This window comes from Sitophilus oryzae, unplaced genomic scaffold, assembly GCF_002938485.1.
Source record: "Sitophilus oryzae breed Bouriz unplaced genomic scaffold, Soryzae_2.0 scaffold_1509_pilon_pilon, whole genome shotgun sequence".
Taxonomy (NCBI): Eukaryota; Metazoa; Arthropoda; class Insecta; order Coleoptera; family Curculionidae; genus Sitophilus; species Sitophilus oryzae.
In genome coordinates, this window is record NW_022146180.1 from 148,412 (window position 1) to 167,614 (window position 19,203).

At 36.6% G+C, this 19,203-nt stretch overlaps 1 protein-coding gene across 1 annotated transcript in view; it reads right to left on the minus strand.

Annotated features, from left to right (window-relative positions):
• LOC115878420 (dynein heavy chain 6, axonemal-like) overlaps window positions 1-18,873 on the minus strand; it is a 112,005-nt gene extending 93,132 nt beyond the window's left edge. The window contains exon 1 of the mRNA XM_030894934.1: window positions 18,790-18,873. Within this exon, the coding sequence (XP_030750794.1) occupies window positions 18,790-18,873 (84 nt within the window). The remainder of the gene's footprint in view (window positions 1-18,789) is intronic.
• Window positions 18,874-19,203: the final 330 nt, after the last annotated feature.

A 19,203-nucleotide genomic window follows, 5' to 3' on the forward strand; every position in this document is an offset into this window, starting at 1 on the left:
ACGGAGATATTAAAAAATTAAATCCAAAAATATATATTTTCAGCCCTTCTTAAAAAAATTATTAAAAAATACAAGAACTGTTCTGAAGTCAAAACTAATTAACTATATTAGGTATTTACTTATATGTCTATTTCTTACTGCTAATAAAATATGGTTAATCGTAAAATCCTACAGGATGTTCAATAATTCTACGTCAAAATTCTAAAATATAAAATATGTTTTCTTTGTTTTTTTAAATGGAAACACCCTGTATATTTATTTTTTTATTAGATGGAGAGTTTAAAACTGAACATTTTTTGTATTCTCAAAGTATTTCAAAATTCTTAACGGTTTTCGGCAGATACACGCAGTATTATTCATATGGCGCTTTCAATGTAAAATACGAGAGAAAATCATTGGTGGCTTTGATAAAAATTACTGTTGGAATATTGCACATATGGAATATAAAACCGCAAATATCTGCCCCGAAACCCGTTTAAAATTTTAAAATACGTAAATACGAAACAAATGTTCATTTTTTAATTCTCCGTCTATGAAAGAAATAATATACAGGTGTTTCAAAAAACAAAAAAAAAAAAAAAAAAAAATTATTTTAATTTTAGAAGTGGCGCAAAGTAGAATCTTAACATTCCTGTAAATTACGATATTTCTTATTTATAGGCAAAGTAAGTACAAAGACCATCTAAAGTAAAATACCTAATATAGTTTTTTTTTTTTTTATATATTTCTTGTATTTTAATAATTTTTTTAGAAAGGGGCTGAAAAATATATATTTTTGATTTATTTTTTAATTCTCTGAAACATTTGAAATGTATTTATTTCATATGCTAGGGTTATGTAGATTTGATCTGAAAGGAACCAAAAAGTGCAATAATATACAGGGTGTTCCAGTTTAAAAAAATCATCCAGGTGTCCACTCACACTTTTTTGAGCCACCCGTTAGAAGTTAAAATAGTTTTTTTTTCTGAAAAATAACATGCTGGTAACATACTTTAGGCTTTCGAACAACTTGCAAACAAAACAATTTCTCAACAGTTGTTTTACTTTAGGAGCTACAGATGCCTGTCGCACTATTGCCGGACTCCCTGCTCACTATTAAGTTAATCAGAATGGCTGCGAGTTTATATCTTAATATACAGGGTGTCCAGAAATGGAGTGCAGATATTTAAGAGGTGGTAGATCAAGATTTCTTCACAAGAAATCAAGAAAATATAAAAATATACATTTTTAAGATAAAATTTAAAAAAATTTTTTTTTTTTTTTTTTTTTTTTTTAAATTTAAAAAAATATCGCAACATTTTGAGAACAGCCGGCAGGTATTGCCAACTACATCCAATTGCCCGGATCAAGCCCGGATTTCAGTAAATTCGACGCACTGTGTTGCCATATGAGCAAGAAGAGTATTATGTTTACAAGTAGTCATAAAATCATAAACACCTGAGGAGTTTTCAGAGATGCATTACATTTTTAAATTGTGATATCTATACATAAAATAAATAGTTAAAAGTTAAATGTTTTAAAAGTAAATTTAAAAAAACTATACCAACATTGAAAAAAAGAGATACTTATAACAGATCGATGTAACTGCGACAGGTTCTCTTTCGATACACACTTAAACTAAAATACACTTCATTGTGCTGCTTACTTGTACGTGCTATTATAAAAACGTGCTAAAAATAACAGTCCTCATTTTAAGCTTAACACATTATTTTTCGTATAGGCTTTCATCACAATTTTGAACCACTGGATTTACAAAACACCTTGAAAGGACACATTACACAGATTACTTCTGAATATCTTTCTGGGAATGAATAAATATTGAGAATTATTGCATATTATCGGCACTTTACGAACTACTTTTCAATCTAAGAAAATACATGTTTCACTCAACAATTTTAAATACGTATTTTGCTTTTTCGCTATTTTTTCGATGTATTTCGACAATTCCGTCAACAGCCCAAACCATCCGTCGGCCAAGACAGCCCCGCATCACTTGGTTTGTAACTGCCCAGTGCTTCTTTGTCGCGCCGGCGTGTCGAGCTTGCGTTATGCGAGGTTGCCGTAGTTCCAACAATTTCAAATTCAAGACCTTCGAAGCAATCAAATTTCTTATTAAATTTTAAAAATAAAACAGAAAAACATGAAAGGAAACAAACAAAAACAAATTAATTGATATTTATAAGTCACAAAAAAAGAAATTTCTAAATTGTTTATCGTAATTCAGAATTCAATATATCGAAAACAGCCCGAGGAATAATCAATTCATTTTCGTTTTGTTTGTTTCCTCTTCATGTTTTCTCTGTTTTATTTAAAAATTTCCAATACCCAAATTTTGATTGCTTCGAATGTCTTGGATTTGAAATTGTTGTAACTACGGCAACGTTGCTTAACATGGTCGTCTGACGCAAGCCCACCACGACGGCGACGGCGCGGCGTCTCAAAGGACCAGTTCACACGTGGCACTCTTGGCCGACACGCGACGGTCGGGCTGTCAAAATACATCGAAAAAATAGCGAAAAAACAAAATACGTATTTAAAATTGGTGAGTGAAACATGTCTTTAAATTGAAAGTAGTTCGTAAAATGGCGATTCAAGAGACGGTATTCAACAGTCAATTGCGCTTATTCACATGTGTTTTGTAAAATCAGTGGTTGAAATTAAAACAGAGAAACATGGAAAGAAAACAAATATTGAATACTACAATTAACTATTAAACATTTTTAGGAATTTCTTTTTTGTGAACTGGTTGTGAATAATATGATGAATCATCTTCGTAAACGTCATAAACGTTAATGTTTAGTTAATTTTCGGTGGTTTTGTTAAGTTTTCATTGAAAAGGGTAAAGTACTAAATAATTTAATGTGTTTTTTTTCTATATAATTAAGTAAAATGAGCACTGATAAAAATTTAACATTCTTAATTTTGAGTAGAAATTTTTCTATGAATTTATAAATGGTAGAACTATTGTAGGAATGTGGATAACATAGGAGGTTACAACACTGCAAGGCACTAAAAATTTTTTTTTTTTTCAAATTTCCCGAAAATGTCAAGAAAATTTTTTTTTTAAATCTTTCAACATTTTTTTTTTCGCAAAAAAAAACCTTATAGGCGTTTTTCTGGGGCCGAAATACACATACATACATAACATAAAATATAAAAAAAAAACTTATTTCTGGGACACCCTTATGTGCTGATAAAAAACATTTTCATTAAAAGGGTAAGATCTAACTAAACATTAAAGGTTATTAATTTGTTTATTAAACGATTTTGAAATATTTCCTAAATATGCAAAAAAAAGCTATTAATGTAAATTTATTTTTCAGTTTAAAAAAAAAAAAAAAAAAGTATTTAAAATATTTTTGATTTTTGAAAAATATCAGTTTTTTCTGATTATGTTTAATATGATAAAAATTAATTTTCGTATTTTTTTTCTGTAGAACTAAAATATTGAATTTATAGATAAACATGCAAAATGTGGCCTATGGTAGGACGGGTGGCAACGTTGCCATTCTCTCCGACCACTCCTCTATTGCCCGGTAAATCGAATTTCCCGGCGGAGTGAACAGTGGCCACTCAAAAGTTTTTCAACATTTTTCCGGAAAATGTCAATAAAAATATAAATTTTCAACATTTTTTTTTCGCAAAAAAAACCTCATAGGCGTGTTTCTGGGGTTGAACTATACTACCAGTTAAAATATCTGCACTCATTTCTGGGACACCCTGTATAATGAACAATTATTTATAAGATATAGATTTAACTTTAAAAATCCTCTTAAAAATTTAAATTCTATCTAGTTCTTAGCAAAATTCGATACTAATTTATTAAAGGTTGTTCCACAGCGAGACCCTATGGAAAAGATGTATAGGCGACTAGGGTACACTACCCTATACTCAAAACCATTTGCCGGTCTTTAGGGAAAGCGCCAGATTCAAAAAACCGCCATTTTACATAAATTAGACAGAAAAAAAATCGCCACCAATTTGTTAAGGGTTGTGCCACAACGAGGCCATCGGAAACGGATTACAGATGACAAGGGTACACCACCCCGTATTCAAAACCATTTGCGGGTCCGTAGGGAAAGGGCCAGAAAATAAAAAACTGTAATTTACCTAAAATTTAGATTAGAAAAAAAAATCGCCACCAATTTGTTAAGGGTTGTGCAGCAACGAGACCACCTGGAACGATGTACAGATGACAAGGGTACACCACCCCCTAATCAAAATCATTTGCCGGTCCGTAGGAAAAGGACCAAATTCAAAAAACTGCTGTTTCTTGAAAATTAACAGGAAAAAAAAATGTAGCTCATATATTAAGGGTTGTGCCGCAAAGAGACCACCTGGAAACGATGTACAGATGACAAGGGTATAACACCCCGTATTCAAAACCATTTGCGGTCCGTAGGAAAAGGGCCAGAATCAAAAAACTGTCATTTTACTTAAAATTAGAAAGAAAAAAAAAAAAAATCGCCGCCAATTTGTCAGGGGTTGTGCCGCAACGAAACCACCTGGAAACTATGTCAGATGACAAGGGTACATCACCTCTTATTCAAAATCATTTGCCCGTCCGTAGGAAAAGGGCCAAGTTCAAAAAACCGCTGATTCTCCTAAAAATTAACAGAAAAAAAAATTGTAGCTCCATTTATAAGGGTTGTTGCCGCAACGCAGACCACCTTGAAATGATGTACAGATGACAAGGTTATACCACCCCGTATTCAAAACCATTTGCCGGTCCGTAGGGAAAGGGCCAGAATTCAAAAAACAGATATTTTACTTAAAATTAGAAAGAAAAAAAATCGCCACCAATTTATTAAGGGTTGCCGCAACGAGACCATCTGTAAACGATGTTCAGATGACAAGGGTACACAACCCGCGATCAGAACTCATTTGCCGCTCTGTAGGGAAAGGGCCAGAACCAAAAAAACTTGTCATTTCTACTTAAAATTAGAAAGAAAAAAAATCGCCGCCAATTTGTCAGGGGTTGTGCCGCAACGAAAACCATCTTGGAAACGATGTTCAGATGACAAGGGTACACATCCCGTATTCAAAATCATTTGCCGGTTCCGTTAGGAAAAACACAAGCGGGGGGGCGGGGGGGGGCCAAGTTCAAAAAACCGCTGATTCTCCTAAAAATTAACAGAAAAAAAATTGTAGCATCATTTATTAAGGTTTTGTGCCGCAACGATTCCATCTGGAAACGATGTTCAGATGATAAGGGTTACCACCCGTATTCAAAATCATTTGCCGGTCTGTAGGGAAAGGGCCAAGTTCAAAAAAACCGCTATTTCTTCTTGTAAATTAAACAAAAAAATGTAGCTCATTTATTAGGGTTGTGCCGCAACGAGACCACCTGGAAACGTTGTACAGATGACAAGAGTATACCATCCCGTATTTAAAATTCATTTTGCCGTTCCGTAGGAAAAGGGCCAAGTTCAAAAAAACCGCTGATTTCTCTAAAATTAACAGAAAAAAAATTGTAGCTCATTATTAAGGGTTGTGCCGCAACGAGACCATCTGGAAACGATGTTCAGATGACAAGGGTATACCATCCCGTATTCAAAATCATTGCCGGTCCGTAGGGAAAGGGCCAAGTTCAAAAAACGCTGTTTCTCTTGAAAATTAACAAGAAAAAAATTTGTAGCTCATTTATTTAGGGCTGTGCCGCAACGAGACCACCTGGAGACGATGTACAGATGACAAGGGTACACCGCCCCATATTCAAAACCATTTGCTGGTCCGTAGGGAAAGGGCCAAGTACAAAAAACCGCTGATTCTCTTGTAAATTAACAGAAAAAAATTGTAGCTCATTTATTAAGGGTTGTGCCGCAACGAGACCACCTGGAAACGATGTACAGATGACAAGAGTACACCACCCCGTATTCAAAATTATTTGCCGTTCGGTAGGAAAAGGGCCAAATTCAAAAAACCGCTGTTTCTCTTGAAAATTAACAAAAAAAAAATTGTAGCTCATTTATTAAGGGTTGTGCCGCAACGAGACCACCTGGAAACGATGTACAGATGAGAAGGGTACACCACCCCGTATTCAAAATCATTGCCGGTCCGTAGGAAAAAGGCCAAATTCAAAAAACCGCTGTTTCTCTTGAAAATTAAAACAGAAAAAAATTTGTAGCTCATTTAATAAGGGTTGTGCCGCAACGAGGCCACCTGGAAACGATGTACAGATGACAGGGATACACCACCCCATATTCAAAACCATTTACCGGTCCGTAGGAAAAGGGCAAAATTCAAAAAACCGCTGTTTCTCTTCGCAAAATTAACAAAAAAAAAAATTGGTTCAGCTCATTTATAAGGGTTTGTGCCGCAACGGGACCACCTGGAAACGATGCTCTTCTCTTATTCAAAATCATTTCCCGGTCCGTAGGGAAAGGGCCAAGTTCAAAAAACCGCTGTTTCTCTTGAAAAATTAACAGGAAAAAAAATTGTAGCTCATTTTTTAAGGTTGTTCCGCAACGAGACCACCTGGAAACGATGTACAGATGACAAGGTACACCACCCTATATTCAAAACCATTTGCCAGTCCGTAGGGAAAGGGCCAGAATCAAAAAAACTGTCATTTTACTTAAAAAGTTAGAGAGAGAAAAAATCGCCGCCAATTTATTAAAGGTTGTGCCGCAACGAGCCCATCTGGAAACGATGTAAAGATGACAAGGGTATACCACCCCGTATTCAAAATCATTTTGCCGGTCCGTAGGAAAATGGCCAGTTAAAAAAACCGCTGATTCTCCTAAAAAATTAACAGAAAAAAAATTGTAGTCATTTAAGGTGTGTCCCGCAACGAGACCACCTGAAAACGATGTACAGATGACAAGGGTACCACCCCGTATTCAAAATCATATGCCGGTCTGTAGGAAAAGGGCCAAATTCAAAAAACGCTGTTTTCTCTTAAAATTAACAGGGAAAAAAAATTTTACGCTCATTTATTAAGGGTTGAGCCGCAACGAGACCACCTAGAAACGATATACAGATGACAAAGGTACACCACCCCATATTCAAAACCATTTGCCGGTCCATAGGAAAAGGGCCAGGTATAAAAAAACTGTCATTATAAAATTAGACAGAAAAAAAAATCGCCGCCAATTTGTCAGGGGTTGTGCCGCAACGAAACCATCTGGAAACGATATACAGATGACAAGGGTACACCACCCCGTATTCAAAATCATTTGTCGGTCCGTAGGAAAAGGGCCAAGTTCAAAAACCGCTGTTTCTCTTGAAAATTACACAGAAAAAAATTGGTAGGACTGCATTTTTAAGGGTGTGCCGCAAACGAGACCACCTGGGAAACGATGTACAGATGACCAGGGTACAACACCCCGTATTCAAAACCATTTGCCGGTCCGTAGGGAAAGGGCCAGAATAAAAAAAACTGTCATTTTACTTAAAATTAGAAAGAAAAAAATCGCCGCCAATTTGTTAAGGGTTGTGCCGCAACGAGACCATCTGGAAACGATGTTCAGATGACAAGGGTATACCACGCCGTATTCAAAATCATTTGCCGGTCCGTAGGAAAAGGGCCAAGTTCAAAAAACCGCTGATTCTCCTAAAAATTAACAGAAAAAAAATTGTAGCTCATTTATTAAGGGTTGTGCCGCAACGAGACCACCTGGAACGATGTACAAATGACAAGGGTATACCACCCCGTATTCAAAACCATTTGCCGGTCCGTAGGGAAAGGGCCAGAATCAAAAAACTGATATTTTACTTAAAATTAGAAAGAAAAAAAATCGCCGTCAATTTGTTAAGGGTTGTGCCGCAACGAGACCATCTGGAAACGATGTTCAGATGACAAGGGTACATCACCCCGTATTCAGAATCATTTGCCGCTCCGTAGGGAAAGGGCCAGAACCAAAAAACTGTCATTTTACTTAAAATTAGAAAAAAAAAAAATCGCCGCCAATTTGTCAGGGGTTGTGCCGCAACGAAACCATCTGGAAACGATGTTCAGATGACAAGGGTATACCATCCCGTATTCAAAATCATTTGCCGGTCCGTAAGAAAAGGGCCAAGTTCAAAAAACCGCTGATTCTCCTAAAAATTAACAGAAAAAAAATTGTAGCTCATTTATTAAGGGTTGTGCCGCAACGAGACCATCTGGAAACGATGTTCAGATGACAAGGGTATACCACCCCGTATTCAAAATCATTTGCCGGTCCGTAGGGAAAGGGCCAAGTTCAAAAAACCGCTATTTCTCTTGTAAATTAACAGAAAAAAATTGTAGCTCATTTATTAAGGGTTGTGCCGCAACGAGACCACCTGGAAACGATGTACAGATGACAAGAGTATACCATCCCGTATTCAAAATCATTTGCCGGTCCGTAGGAAAAGGGCCAAGTTCAAAAAACCGCTGATTCTCCTAAAAATTAACAGAAAAAAAATTGTAGCTCATTTTATTGCTGGGTTGTGCCGCAACGAGACCACCTGAACGATGTACAAATGACAAGGGTATACCACCCCGTATTCAAACCATTTGCCGGTCCGTAGGGAAAGCGGGCCAGAATCAAAAAACTGATATTTTACTTAAAATTAGAAAGAAAAAATCGCCGTCAATTTGTTAAGGTTGTGCCGCAACGAGACCATCTGGAAAACGATGTTCAGATGACAAGGGTACATCACCCCGTATTCAGAATCATTTGCCGCCCGTAGGGAAAGGGCCAGAACCAAAAACTGTCATTTTACTTTAAAATTAGAAAAAAAATCGCCGCCAATTTGGTTGTCAGGGGTTGTGCCGCCGCAACGAAACCATCTGGAAACGATGTTCTGATGACAGGGTATACCATCCCGTATTCAAAATCATTTGCCGGTCCGTAAGAAAAGGGCCAAGTTCAAAAAACCGCTGATTCTCCTAAAATTAACAGAAAAAAATTGTAGCTCATTTATTAAGGGTTGTGCCACCCAACGAGACCATCTGGAAACGATGTTCAGATGACAAGGGTATACCACCCCGTATTCAAAATCATTTGCCGGTCCGTAGGGGAAAGGGCCAAGTTCAAAAACCGCTATTTCTCTTGTAAATTAACAGAAAAAATTGTAGCTCATTTATTAAGGGTTGTGCCGCAAACGAGACCACCTGGAAACGATGTACAGATGACAAGAGTATACCATCCCGTATTCAAAATCATTTGCCGGTCCGTAGGAAAAGGGCCAAGTTCAAAAAACCGCTGATTCTCCTAAAAATTAACAGAAAAAAAATTGTAGCTCATTTATTAAGGGTTGTGCCGCAACGAGACCATCTGGAAACGATGTTCAGATGACAAGGGTATACCACCCCGTATTCAAAATCATTTGCCGGTCCGTAGGGAAAGGGCCAAGTTCAAAAAACCGCTATTTCTCTTGAAAATTAACAGAAAAAAATTTGTAGCTCATTTATTAAGGGTTGTGCGTCAACGAGACCACCTGGAGACGATGTACAGATGAGAAGGGTACACCACCCCGTATTCAAAATCATTTGCCGGTCCGTAGGGAAAGGGCCAAGTTCAAAAAACCGCTGTTTCTCTTGAAAATTAACAGAAAAAAAATTGTAGCTCATTTATTAAGGGTTGTGCCTCAACGAGACCACCTGGAAACGATGTACAGATGACAAGGGTACACCACCCCATATTCAAAACCATTTGCCGGTCTGTAGGGAAAGGGCCAAATACAAAAAACCGCTGTTTCTCTTGTAAATTAACAGAAAAAAAATTGTAGCTCATTTATTAAGGGTTCTGCCGCAAGGAGACCACCTGGAAACGATGTACAGATGACAAGGGTACACCACCCCGTATTCAAAACCATTTGCCGGTCCGTAGGGAAAGGGACAGAATCAAAAAACTGTCATTTTACTTAAAATTAGAGAGAGAAAAAATCGCCGCCAATTTGTTAAGGGTTGTGGCGCAACGAGACCATCTGGAAACGATGTTCAGATGACAAGGGTATACCACCCCGTATTCAAAATCATTTGCCGGTCCGTAGGAAAATGGCCAAGTTAAAAAACCGCTGATTCTCCTAAAAATTAACAGAAAAAAAATTGTAGCTCATTTATTAAGGGTTGTGCCGCAACGAGACCACCTGAAAACGATGTACAGATGACAAGGGTACACCACCCCGTATTCAAAATCATTTGCCGGTCTGTAGGAAAAGGGCCAAATTCAAAAAACCGCTGTTTCTCTTGAAAATTAACAGAAAAAAATTGTAGCTCATTTATTAAGGGTTGTGCCGCAACGAGACCATCTGGAAACGATGTATAGATGACAAGGGTACACCATCCCATATTCAAAACCATTTGCCGGTCCATAGGGAAAAGGCCAGAATAAAAAAACTGTCATTTTACCTAAAATTAGACAGAAAAAAAATCGCCGCCAATTTGTTAAGGGTTGTGCCGCAACGAGACCATCTGGAAACGATATACAGATGACAAGGGTACACCACCCCGTATTCAAAATCATTTGTCGGTCCGTAGGAAAAGGGCCATGTTCAAAAAACCGCTGTTTCTCTTGAAAATTAACAGAAAAAAATTTGTAGCTCATTTATTAAGGGTTGTGCCTCAACGAGACCACCTGGAAACGATATACAGATGACAAGGGTACACCACCCCAAATTCAAAACCATTTGCCGGTCCGTAAGGAAAGGGCCAAGTACAAAAAACCGCTGTTTCTCTTGTAAATTAACAGAAAAAAAATTGTAGCTCATTTATTAAGGGTTGTGCTGCAACGAGACCACCTGGAAACGATGTACAGATGACAAGGGTACACCACCCTGTATTCAAATCCATTTGCCGGTCCGTAGGGAAAGGGCCAGAATCAAAAAACTGTAATTTTACCTAAAATTAGACAGAAAAAAAATCGCCGCCAATTTGTTAAGGGTTGTGCCGCAACGAGACCATCTGGAAACGATATACAGATGACAAGGGTACACCACCCCGTATTCAAAATCATTTGTCGGTCCGTAGGAAAAGGGCCATGTTCAAAAAACCGCTGTTTCTCTTGAAAATTAACAGAAAAAAATTTGTAGCTCATTTATTAAGGGTTGTGCCTCAACAGCAGAGACCACCTGGAAACGATATACAGATGACAAGGGTACACCACCCCAAATTCAAAACCATTTGCCGGTCCGTAAGGAAAGGGCCAAGTACAAAAAACCGCTGTTTCTCTTGTAAATTAACAGAAAAAAAATTGTAGCTCATTTATTAAGGGTTGTGCTGCAACGAGACCACCTGGAAACGATGTACAGATGACAAGGGTACACCACCCCGTATTCAAAACCATTTGCCGGTCCGTAGGGAAAGGGCCAAGTACAAAAAACCGCTGTTTCTCTTGTAAATTAACAGAAAAAAAAAATTGTAGCTCATTTATTAAGGGTTGTGCTGCAACGAGACCACCTGGAAACGATGTACAGATGACAAGGGTACACCACCCTGTATTCAAATCCATTTGCCGGTCCGTAGGGAAAGGGCCAGAATCAAAAAACTGTAATTTTACCTAAAATTAGACAGAAAAAAATCGCCGCCAATTTGTTAAGGGTTGTGCCGCAACGAGACCATCTGTAAACGATGTACAGATGACAAGGGTACACCTCCCCTATTCAAAATCATTTGCCGGTCCGTAGGGAAAGGGTCAAGTACAAAAAAACGCTGTAAAAATTAACAGAAAAAAAATTGTAGCTCATTTTTTTGTAGCATTTAGATACGTGAAAAAAACGCCGAAAAAAAATAAAACTGATTATGTATTTTGGAAATTCTTGTACAAGTAAGTAATGTTATTTAAACTATTTATAGCACGCCGATGAATTGCTCGTATATAGCGAATTTCGTTTTCCCCTTACCCTGTACGGGTACCCCGTATTTACAGAACGGATCGACGCAGGGTTGGACTGGCCATATTATATGCATAACTATTAGTGGGGTCCAGCCTTCGCCGGCCCACTTTATAGTTCATTATTTATTCTTAACAATATTTCCTTTTGCATTGCATTATTGAATTTGCATTGCATTGGTTTGGTTTAGATTAGGGTATTTCCCTGATTACCTTGCTTTTAGGGTAGTTCCCTGATTTCTATACAGGGTGAGTCTTAAATAAGTGCAAGTATGTTTAGGGCTGGTAAATCTCGATAAAAGAAACATTTCTTTTTACCGTTTCTCTTTACCGTTTTTTTTTTCAAATAAATCCAAAACAACCGAGTTACTTCACTTTTAAAATTTCCAATTTTTCGCTATAATTTTGAGAATCATACACGTCAGGTAATGTTGAATCTAGGCATAGGAATTACATGCATTGGAATGAAACGCCTATAAAAAGTCTAAGCTTAAACAGAGATGGATAACAGCTTCTCCGTTTTTTTTTTTTTTTTTTTTTTTTTTAGATTAATATGTGGGCCGGTATTTTGGGCGACCATATTGTTGGGCCTTTTGTGATCGATGGGTATTTAAATGCTGCAAAATACTTGCAGATGCTGCAGAATCAAATTATACCAGCTGTGCGGACCCTTAATGTCAATTTTGATGAAATTTGGTTTCAGCAGCATGGCTGTCCTGCTCACAATGCAAGACCAGTTTAGGAATTCCTGACAAGGACTTTTCCTGAACGGCTTATTTGTGGCAGAGGCAACATACCATGGCCGGCAAGATCACCGGATTTGACCCCACTGGACTTTTTTTTCTGGGGTCACTTAAAGCAACAAATTTATAGGTATCCACATGAGAGACCTGCAAATTTAGTTGAATTAAGGGCCAAAATATTTGATAGTACTAACTCCATAACACCGGAAGTACTATCGAATGTTAGGACGGAGTTTTATAATCGGCTCGTGTACTGCGAAGCCCAACAGGGAAATGTTTTTGAACATTTGTTTAAATAAATTTTGTTCATAGTTATTTTTAATTTTGTTTACAGTTTATTTATTATAAGAAATCCTTTTTATTTATTTTTAAAAATGTTTGAGTTTACTTTTTTTAGAATACTTGTTTTTTATTTCAGTTTTAGGCTTAAGGCTGATAAAAATTCAACTAAGTTTAAAGCACTGTTGCATTAAATACAACAGGGAGTAACATGATCGTAAAACATATTATTAACTGAAAAATGCGATTAATAATCACCACACCGACATCTGACTGATACTGATTCTATTTTCTATTCTGTTCTATTACTAGTAGTCCCCACACAAACGTCTTAAAGCCCCGCCCCCTCTCGCAGAGGCTCGCTCGTCGTATCACTTCCCCTAAAAGATGGTAGGGAAAAGACTCTTTATCCATCTCTGTTGCACTGCAGTATATTTTGCAGCCTTAACATCTTTTTTTATCGCATTGAAAACCTCCTATTGCTAATGTTTTTTTGCCAGCGCGGTATATTGGATTTTCTTTCTTGTAAATTTAATCTACTTTTGAGACTCACCCGGTATACGACGATCGATTTAAATGAAAATAATTTTTAAATACTTCTACAACGAAGTCATAGTATCGAAATAAATTGCTAGGTACTCGTACAATTTTTTAACACGACGATCGATTCAGAGGAAAAAATTTTAGGTACTTCTACAGCGAAATCACAGCATCGAAATAATTTTGTAGTTACTGCTACAATTCTTTGACACGACGCGACGCGACGATCGCTGATCGATTTAGATGAAAAAAAAATTAGGTACTTCTACAACGAAATTATTGCATCGAAGTAAATTTGTAGGTGCTCGTACAATTTTTGACCCGCCGATCGAAATAATTTTGTGTCTAGTATTTATTAGCCGAACGACCGGTTTCGACAATAAAAGTTTAGTTACTTCTACAAATCCGGTGATGACAGCAATTCAAAAAAAAGATTAGACCGTAAATTATTGATATTTTTAAATGAAACTAGTAGGAATAATTTTGAAATAATACTGATTTTCATTTTTTTCGTCTAAATCGGCTTATACACTTATACTAATGTCGAAGGTGGGTGATTTGGTACCCTACGCACCATTTATTTTGCTGTCCCCTTCAATTAATAAAATTCAAGTAAATTTTGTTTTTCGGCCTGCCGCCCTAGGCAGCTGCCTATCTTGCCTAATCTTGCCTAATGGATAAAGCGGCACTGGTCTTGGGTCAGCATTTACTGAGGGAGGGGTAAACCGCTGGTGTATTTTGGTGTACAAGATGTTGATATTACTTGGTATTAGTGGTATTAATCGTGGTATTAGTTGGCATTTTCTCCATTATACGTGGTATTAGTGTACAGAAATTTGTCAGCGGCTAACCCCTCGGCATTTACCTACATGTGTAGAAGTGAATCGCTATGGCGATGTTGTAAATCGGGGAGAAAAAAATCCAAAGTTTATTATATCCACTTAATCCGACGTTTTACTTCATGGTTACGCTTGGGAAAATTCTTACTCTTCTCTCTTATATCGTATTGCACTGAACACATTGACTGTACTCTTCGTACACACGACTGTCCTCCATTCTCGCTGTTGTGCAGTTCTGAACTGTTCAAGAACGCGATAATCTCACTCCATCCAATTGAATCATAACGTTCAGAACTGTTCCGCGCCATATGGAGGCACGAGGCTATCGCGCACAGCTCCTTTCAGAACCGTTCTCGAGTAGCCCAGACCGTAAAGCTCTGGAACTTGAAATTCGCGAATGGAGGACAGCAAATCGGCAACCAAAGCCGTGTGTACGTATAATTAAATAAACTAACCGTAAAACATGCTATTACTTAATCACGTACATCCGTAGTTACTTAATAAAATAGGTAATCAATTACTAACATAATGTATTAAATAGCGCAAATTCTATTGTCGACCGATCCGACTTAATAGGTAATAAATTTCGCATTCTTCTCTCGTATTATAGAGTCTTTTCTTTCTCAGTATATCGTATTGTACTGAACATGTTGACTGTACTCTTCATATACACGACAACTGGCACCCAAAGCCGCGTATTATTAAATATAAACTAACCTTTTCGTTAGTTTATTTATTGGTTATTTTTTGCTTCTTTATTACGTTAGTGACGTACATCCGCAGATACCTAATATGGCAGATAATCAGTTAATTACATAACGTGGTAAATAGCGCAAATTCTATTGTTGACATGTCGACCATTGTAATCAGTATAATTATGTATCATTGTAATTACGTATTAAATAATTATAGAGGTGTATATGATACATTGATGACAGAAAAATGATTGATTATATTGTTAAGTGCTATAAACTAGTACAAAATTAAAAAAGTAATTTTTAAATAAAGTTAAAGTAAGTTCTGGAAAATATATCCACATTACTATTATTAATGAGAACTCTTATCGATTTATAATTTGGGATAAACATTGACATGAGTCATCTTTTTATTACTATAGTCAATTTTCTGCACAAGGCTTATAAAACACGGGCACATAAATTTATTATCAATTCAATTTGATAATTTGATTATAATATGTTCTTCAAATACCATTTCGGTATTCATACAAAACGGCTTTTTATTACATATCTGCCGTACTTATCCATCAATAAATATTTCTTACATGTTAGAATAGAGCAGGCCCTAAAATGAATAAATTTAAATTTATTTATCTCTACTCATCCTTGACTCTGATGGACACTGACATTATGGCCGCTGACTAGAAGGAGAAGGTGGGCGCTGCATTTCAGTCATAGGCGTACTTAAAACTAAAAGTTCTTATAGATATATTCAGAATTACTAATTACTCGTTGTCCATTATTATAGACATAGAGGGTTACAAACAGCATTAAAAAGGCTAAAGATAATAAAACTTTATACTGATAAGTTTTCTGTACCAATATTAGACAAAATAGGTAGTAGGTATATTTCATATTATAACATTATGATAATGTAATACCATACTCACAACCGTTGTAACACTAGTTACACCACCCCGCAGAAATTTAATATTATTATAAATAAATCATTTATTTTACACCCCTCAAAAGGTAGCACAACTAGAACCATAAATATATAAATGTATAGTTTTTATTTAAGTGTTACAGTAAACTATACAGCATTATAATAAAGACCAATACTTACCATGCACTGACACAGTTCTAGATAGGTCGATTTGTTGCGCGAACTAGAGGTGGGAATTCTAGTTCCCTGGGAGGAACTAGTTCCTTAGTTCTAGTTCCTCCAGAGGAATAGTTCCTTGAACTAGGTCTTTAGTTCACAATAGTTCCCGACTAACATTGACATCCCCCTTGCTTGCTAATGCGTTTAGTTGTCAGTCAAAACTATTCACAGTATGATCTGTATAATTTTTATAATGTACGGAGATAATATAACGAGACGTGTAATTGTGTATGTTAAAAACATATAGGTAAGTTTTATTGCAGATAAAAAAAATAAAAAAGAAACTCAAATTAGAGTTTAAAAAACTATGTCACAAATCAATTGGAGCAAATATTACATTAATTTTACGAAAAAAAAATTGTCTAAAAATTCAGAATATCTACTTCGTTTTATAAGATATTTCTGAATTTTAGGGACCTGAAGTGAAACATTTCCATAAAATATTTAAGACAAGCTAAAAATCAAAAACAGTATTTACGAAAATTTTCTGTGGTGATTACGCCGGCTGTGGCAATAGACAATGCCGAATCCATCGTAGTCGTCTTGTATTATATCTCGGATCTGCCGACTGAATAGATTCCCGTGAATTAGTCTTTTAATTAGTTCCTCTATGTCCGGATCCGATAACATACGGCTAGCACTCCCCACGCCTGCCTAGCCTTAATCGCGCTGGCTGATCCATACGTAAACTAGTCTTTTATTTAGTTCCTCTAGTTCCTTTAGGTCCGGATTCGATAACATTATGCTGGCACTCCCCACTCCTGCCTAGCATCGATTGCCCTGGCCCGATCCGTACGTACGTAAACTAGTCTTTTTATTTAGTTTTAGTTCCTCTAGGTCCGGATCCGATAACGTACGGCCGGCACTCCCCACTCCTGCCTAGCATCGGGCTACCCCGGGGTTGGAATAATTCATTGGAACTAGTTCGTTCACGAACTACACACCTCTAGCGCGAACGGGTCCGTGCGATGGGTTGCGCGGCGATTTGACAGAATATCGTTTTTGGGTGAACCATTAAAAGAAATATAACGAACAAAATGGACAAATTTCCAGACGAACTAACGGATCGTATCCACGAACCGCATCGACGACGCCCCGCATCGATCATCTTCCGTCTTAAACTTTGTCAGCTATCATAAAACGATTCTTATAACAATTCTAGAAAATTAAATTTTACAGAATTCATAAGTAAAACTTTTAAACTATAATTGGCTGTAATACTAAATCTAAATGGAAATATAATATTAGTACGCCTATGACTCAAGAGTTTCATGGGTGACACGTGGCGACAGAAATTCCAAATGGCTTCCAAATCTTCGAGTGGGAAGATGAGACCAATCAGCTATGACATATCAAGTGGTGGGAAAGAAGTATGGAATCTCTTAACATGGAGACGGTCCTTTGACCGTCTTTGATTGTCTTGAATATTAGTCATAGTTGCCAGGTCTAGGAAATTTCCCTAAATCTAGTAAGAATTAAAATTTAAATCATAGAAGTAAATTATCTTTATCTTATTTGGCGGATGCATTATCTTTGTTCCTGGAGTGACATATCTTTTCTTTTAGTTTTTATCTGTCGAATTGCGCATTTATCGTTTTTCGTATCTTATCTCTATCTTTCTATTTACCTTTATCTTTCTATCTAGTTTTTTAAATTTATATTTTAATATCGCATTTTAGTATTAACTTTTGTTCTAATTTAAATTTTCATATATTTCTAGTTTTTTAATCTTACATATTTTTTTATTCTTTTTACACGTGTCTACAAATTAAATCAAATAATTTACTGTAACAATATATTTTTTTTTTCAAGTCGTACCGAAATGATTGTGGTGGTCTGGAATTTTCTAGAGAGAGAGAGAGAGCAAAATATTTTTCTTTTATATTTTTTTTTTATAATTCTCTATTTATATTCTCTATATTCTTTAAATAATTTGGACAATCTTTTCAATTATAACTTAATTTAAACTGTCATTGCCTATTTTCTTTTTTAAATTTGAATTATAATTTTTATTATAATAATTAGTAGTTGGATTTAGATATTGATTATTGTTTATTTGAATCACTAATATGTTGTTTAATCATAAGTTATTTTTATTGTACCTTCATTGGCAACCAACAATGGTGACAGTTCAAATGGTAATTTAGAACACCACCACAAAACTGGGTACTTATCAATTGTGTTGAGTAGAATAGTGCTGTTTGTTATCTTCTAGGAAGATACGAGAATTGACCCTCCCCATAAGTAGCTCACGCACTGAGACTGGTGGAGTCTCACAAGCTCTCCAGCGTTAGCCGGACAATCACGCTACCCACCAGCAGACGAGTGCAGCGAAGAGGGTGAGGCCTTTCTCCCAACCAACCGAAGCAGAAACACTTAAGTATTCCAGTTGCATATCTAATCTCATATAATCCAGACTGTCACAGCCAATTACATTGATTGTTTATAATTGTTAATTAAATATAAGTCATTAATGAAATTTTCTATTGTCTTATTTAATTTCAAAGCCTACTTCCACAAACCAGTAACTTTTAAAATTTTGTGGGTTATACAGTATCGTCGGCATATCTGATGTTATTAATTATGGTTCCGTTGATTTTGACTCCACCGTGCATATCTTTAAGGGCTTCCTTGAAGATCACCTCCGAATATAAATTGAAGAGCAGGGGTGATAATATGCAACCCTGTCGGACGCCCTTCCCTATAACCATTTCTTCCGACAGGAAGGCGCTCCTCCAACCTTACTTGGGCCGTTTGATGCCAGTAGAGCTCGGTTACAATTCTCAGATCTCCCTCGTCCACACCCGTGGCTCTCAGGATCTCAGCCATTTTCTGGTGTTGCACGCAGTCAAAAGCCTTACGGAAGTCTATGAAGCAGGCATATATATTTATGTTCATGTCGCGTGCCCTCTGTGTAAGTATGTTAAGCGAAAACAGTGCTTCACGGGTCCCCACGTCATTCCTGAAGCCAAACTGGGTGTGATCTATCTGCTGTTCGCATTTCCTGTATATACGCGTGTGTATGATTCGTAGAAAGATCTTTAGCACATGAGACATTAAGCTTATCATTCGATAGTCGTCACACCGGGATGCGTGGGTCTTCTTAGGCAGGGTAACAAAAGTTGACTTGAGCCAATCTGATGGTATTTTACCGGAACT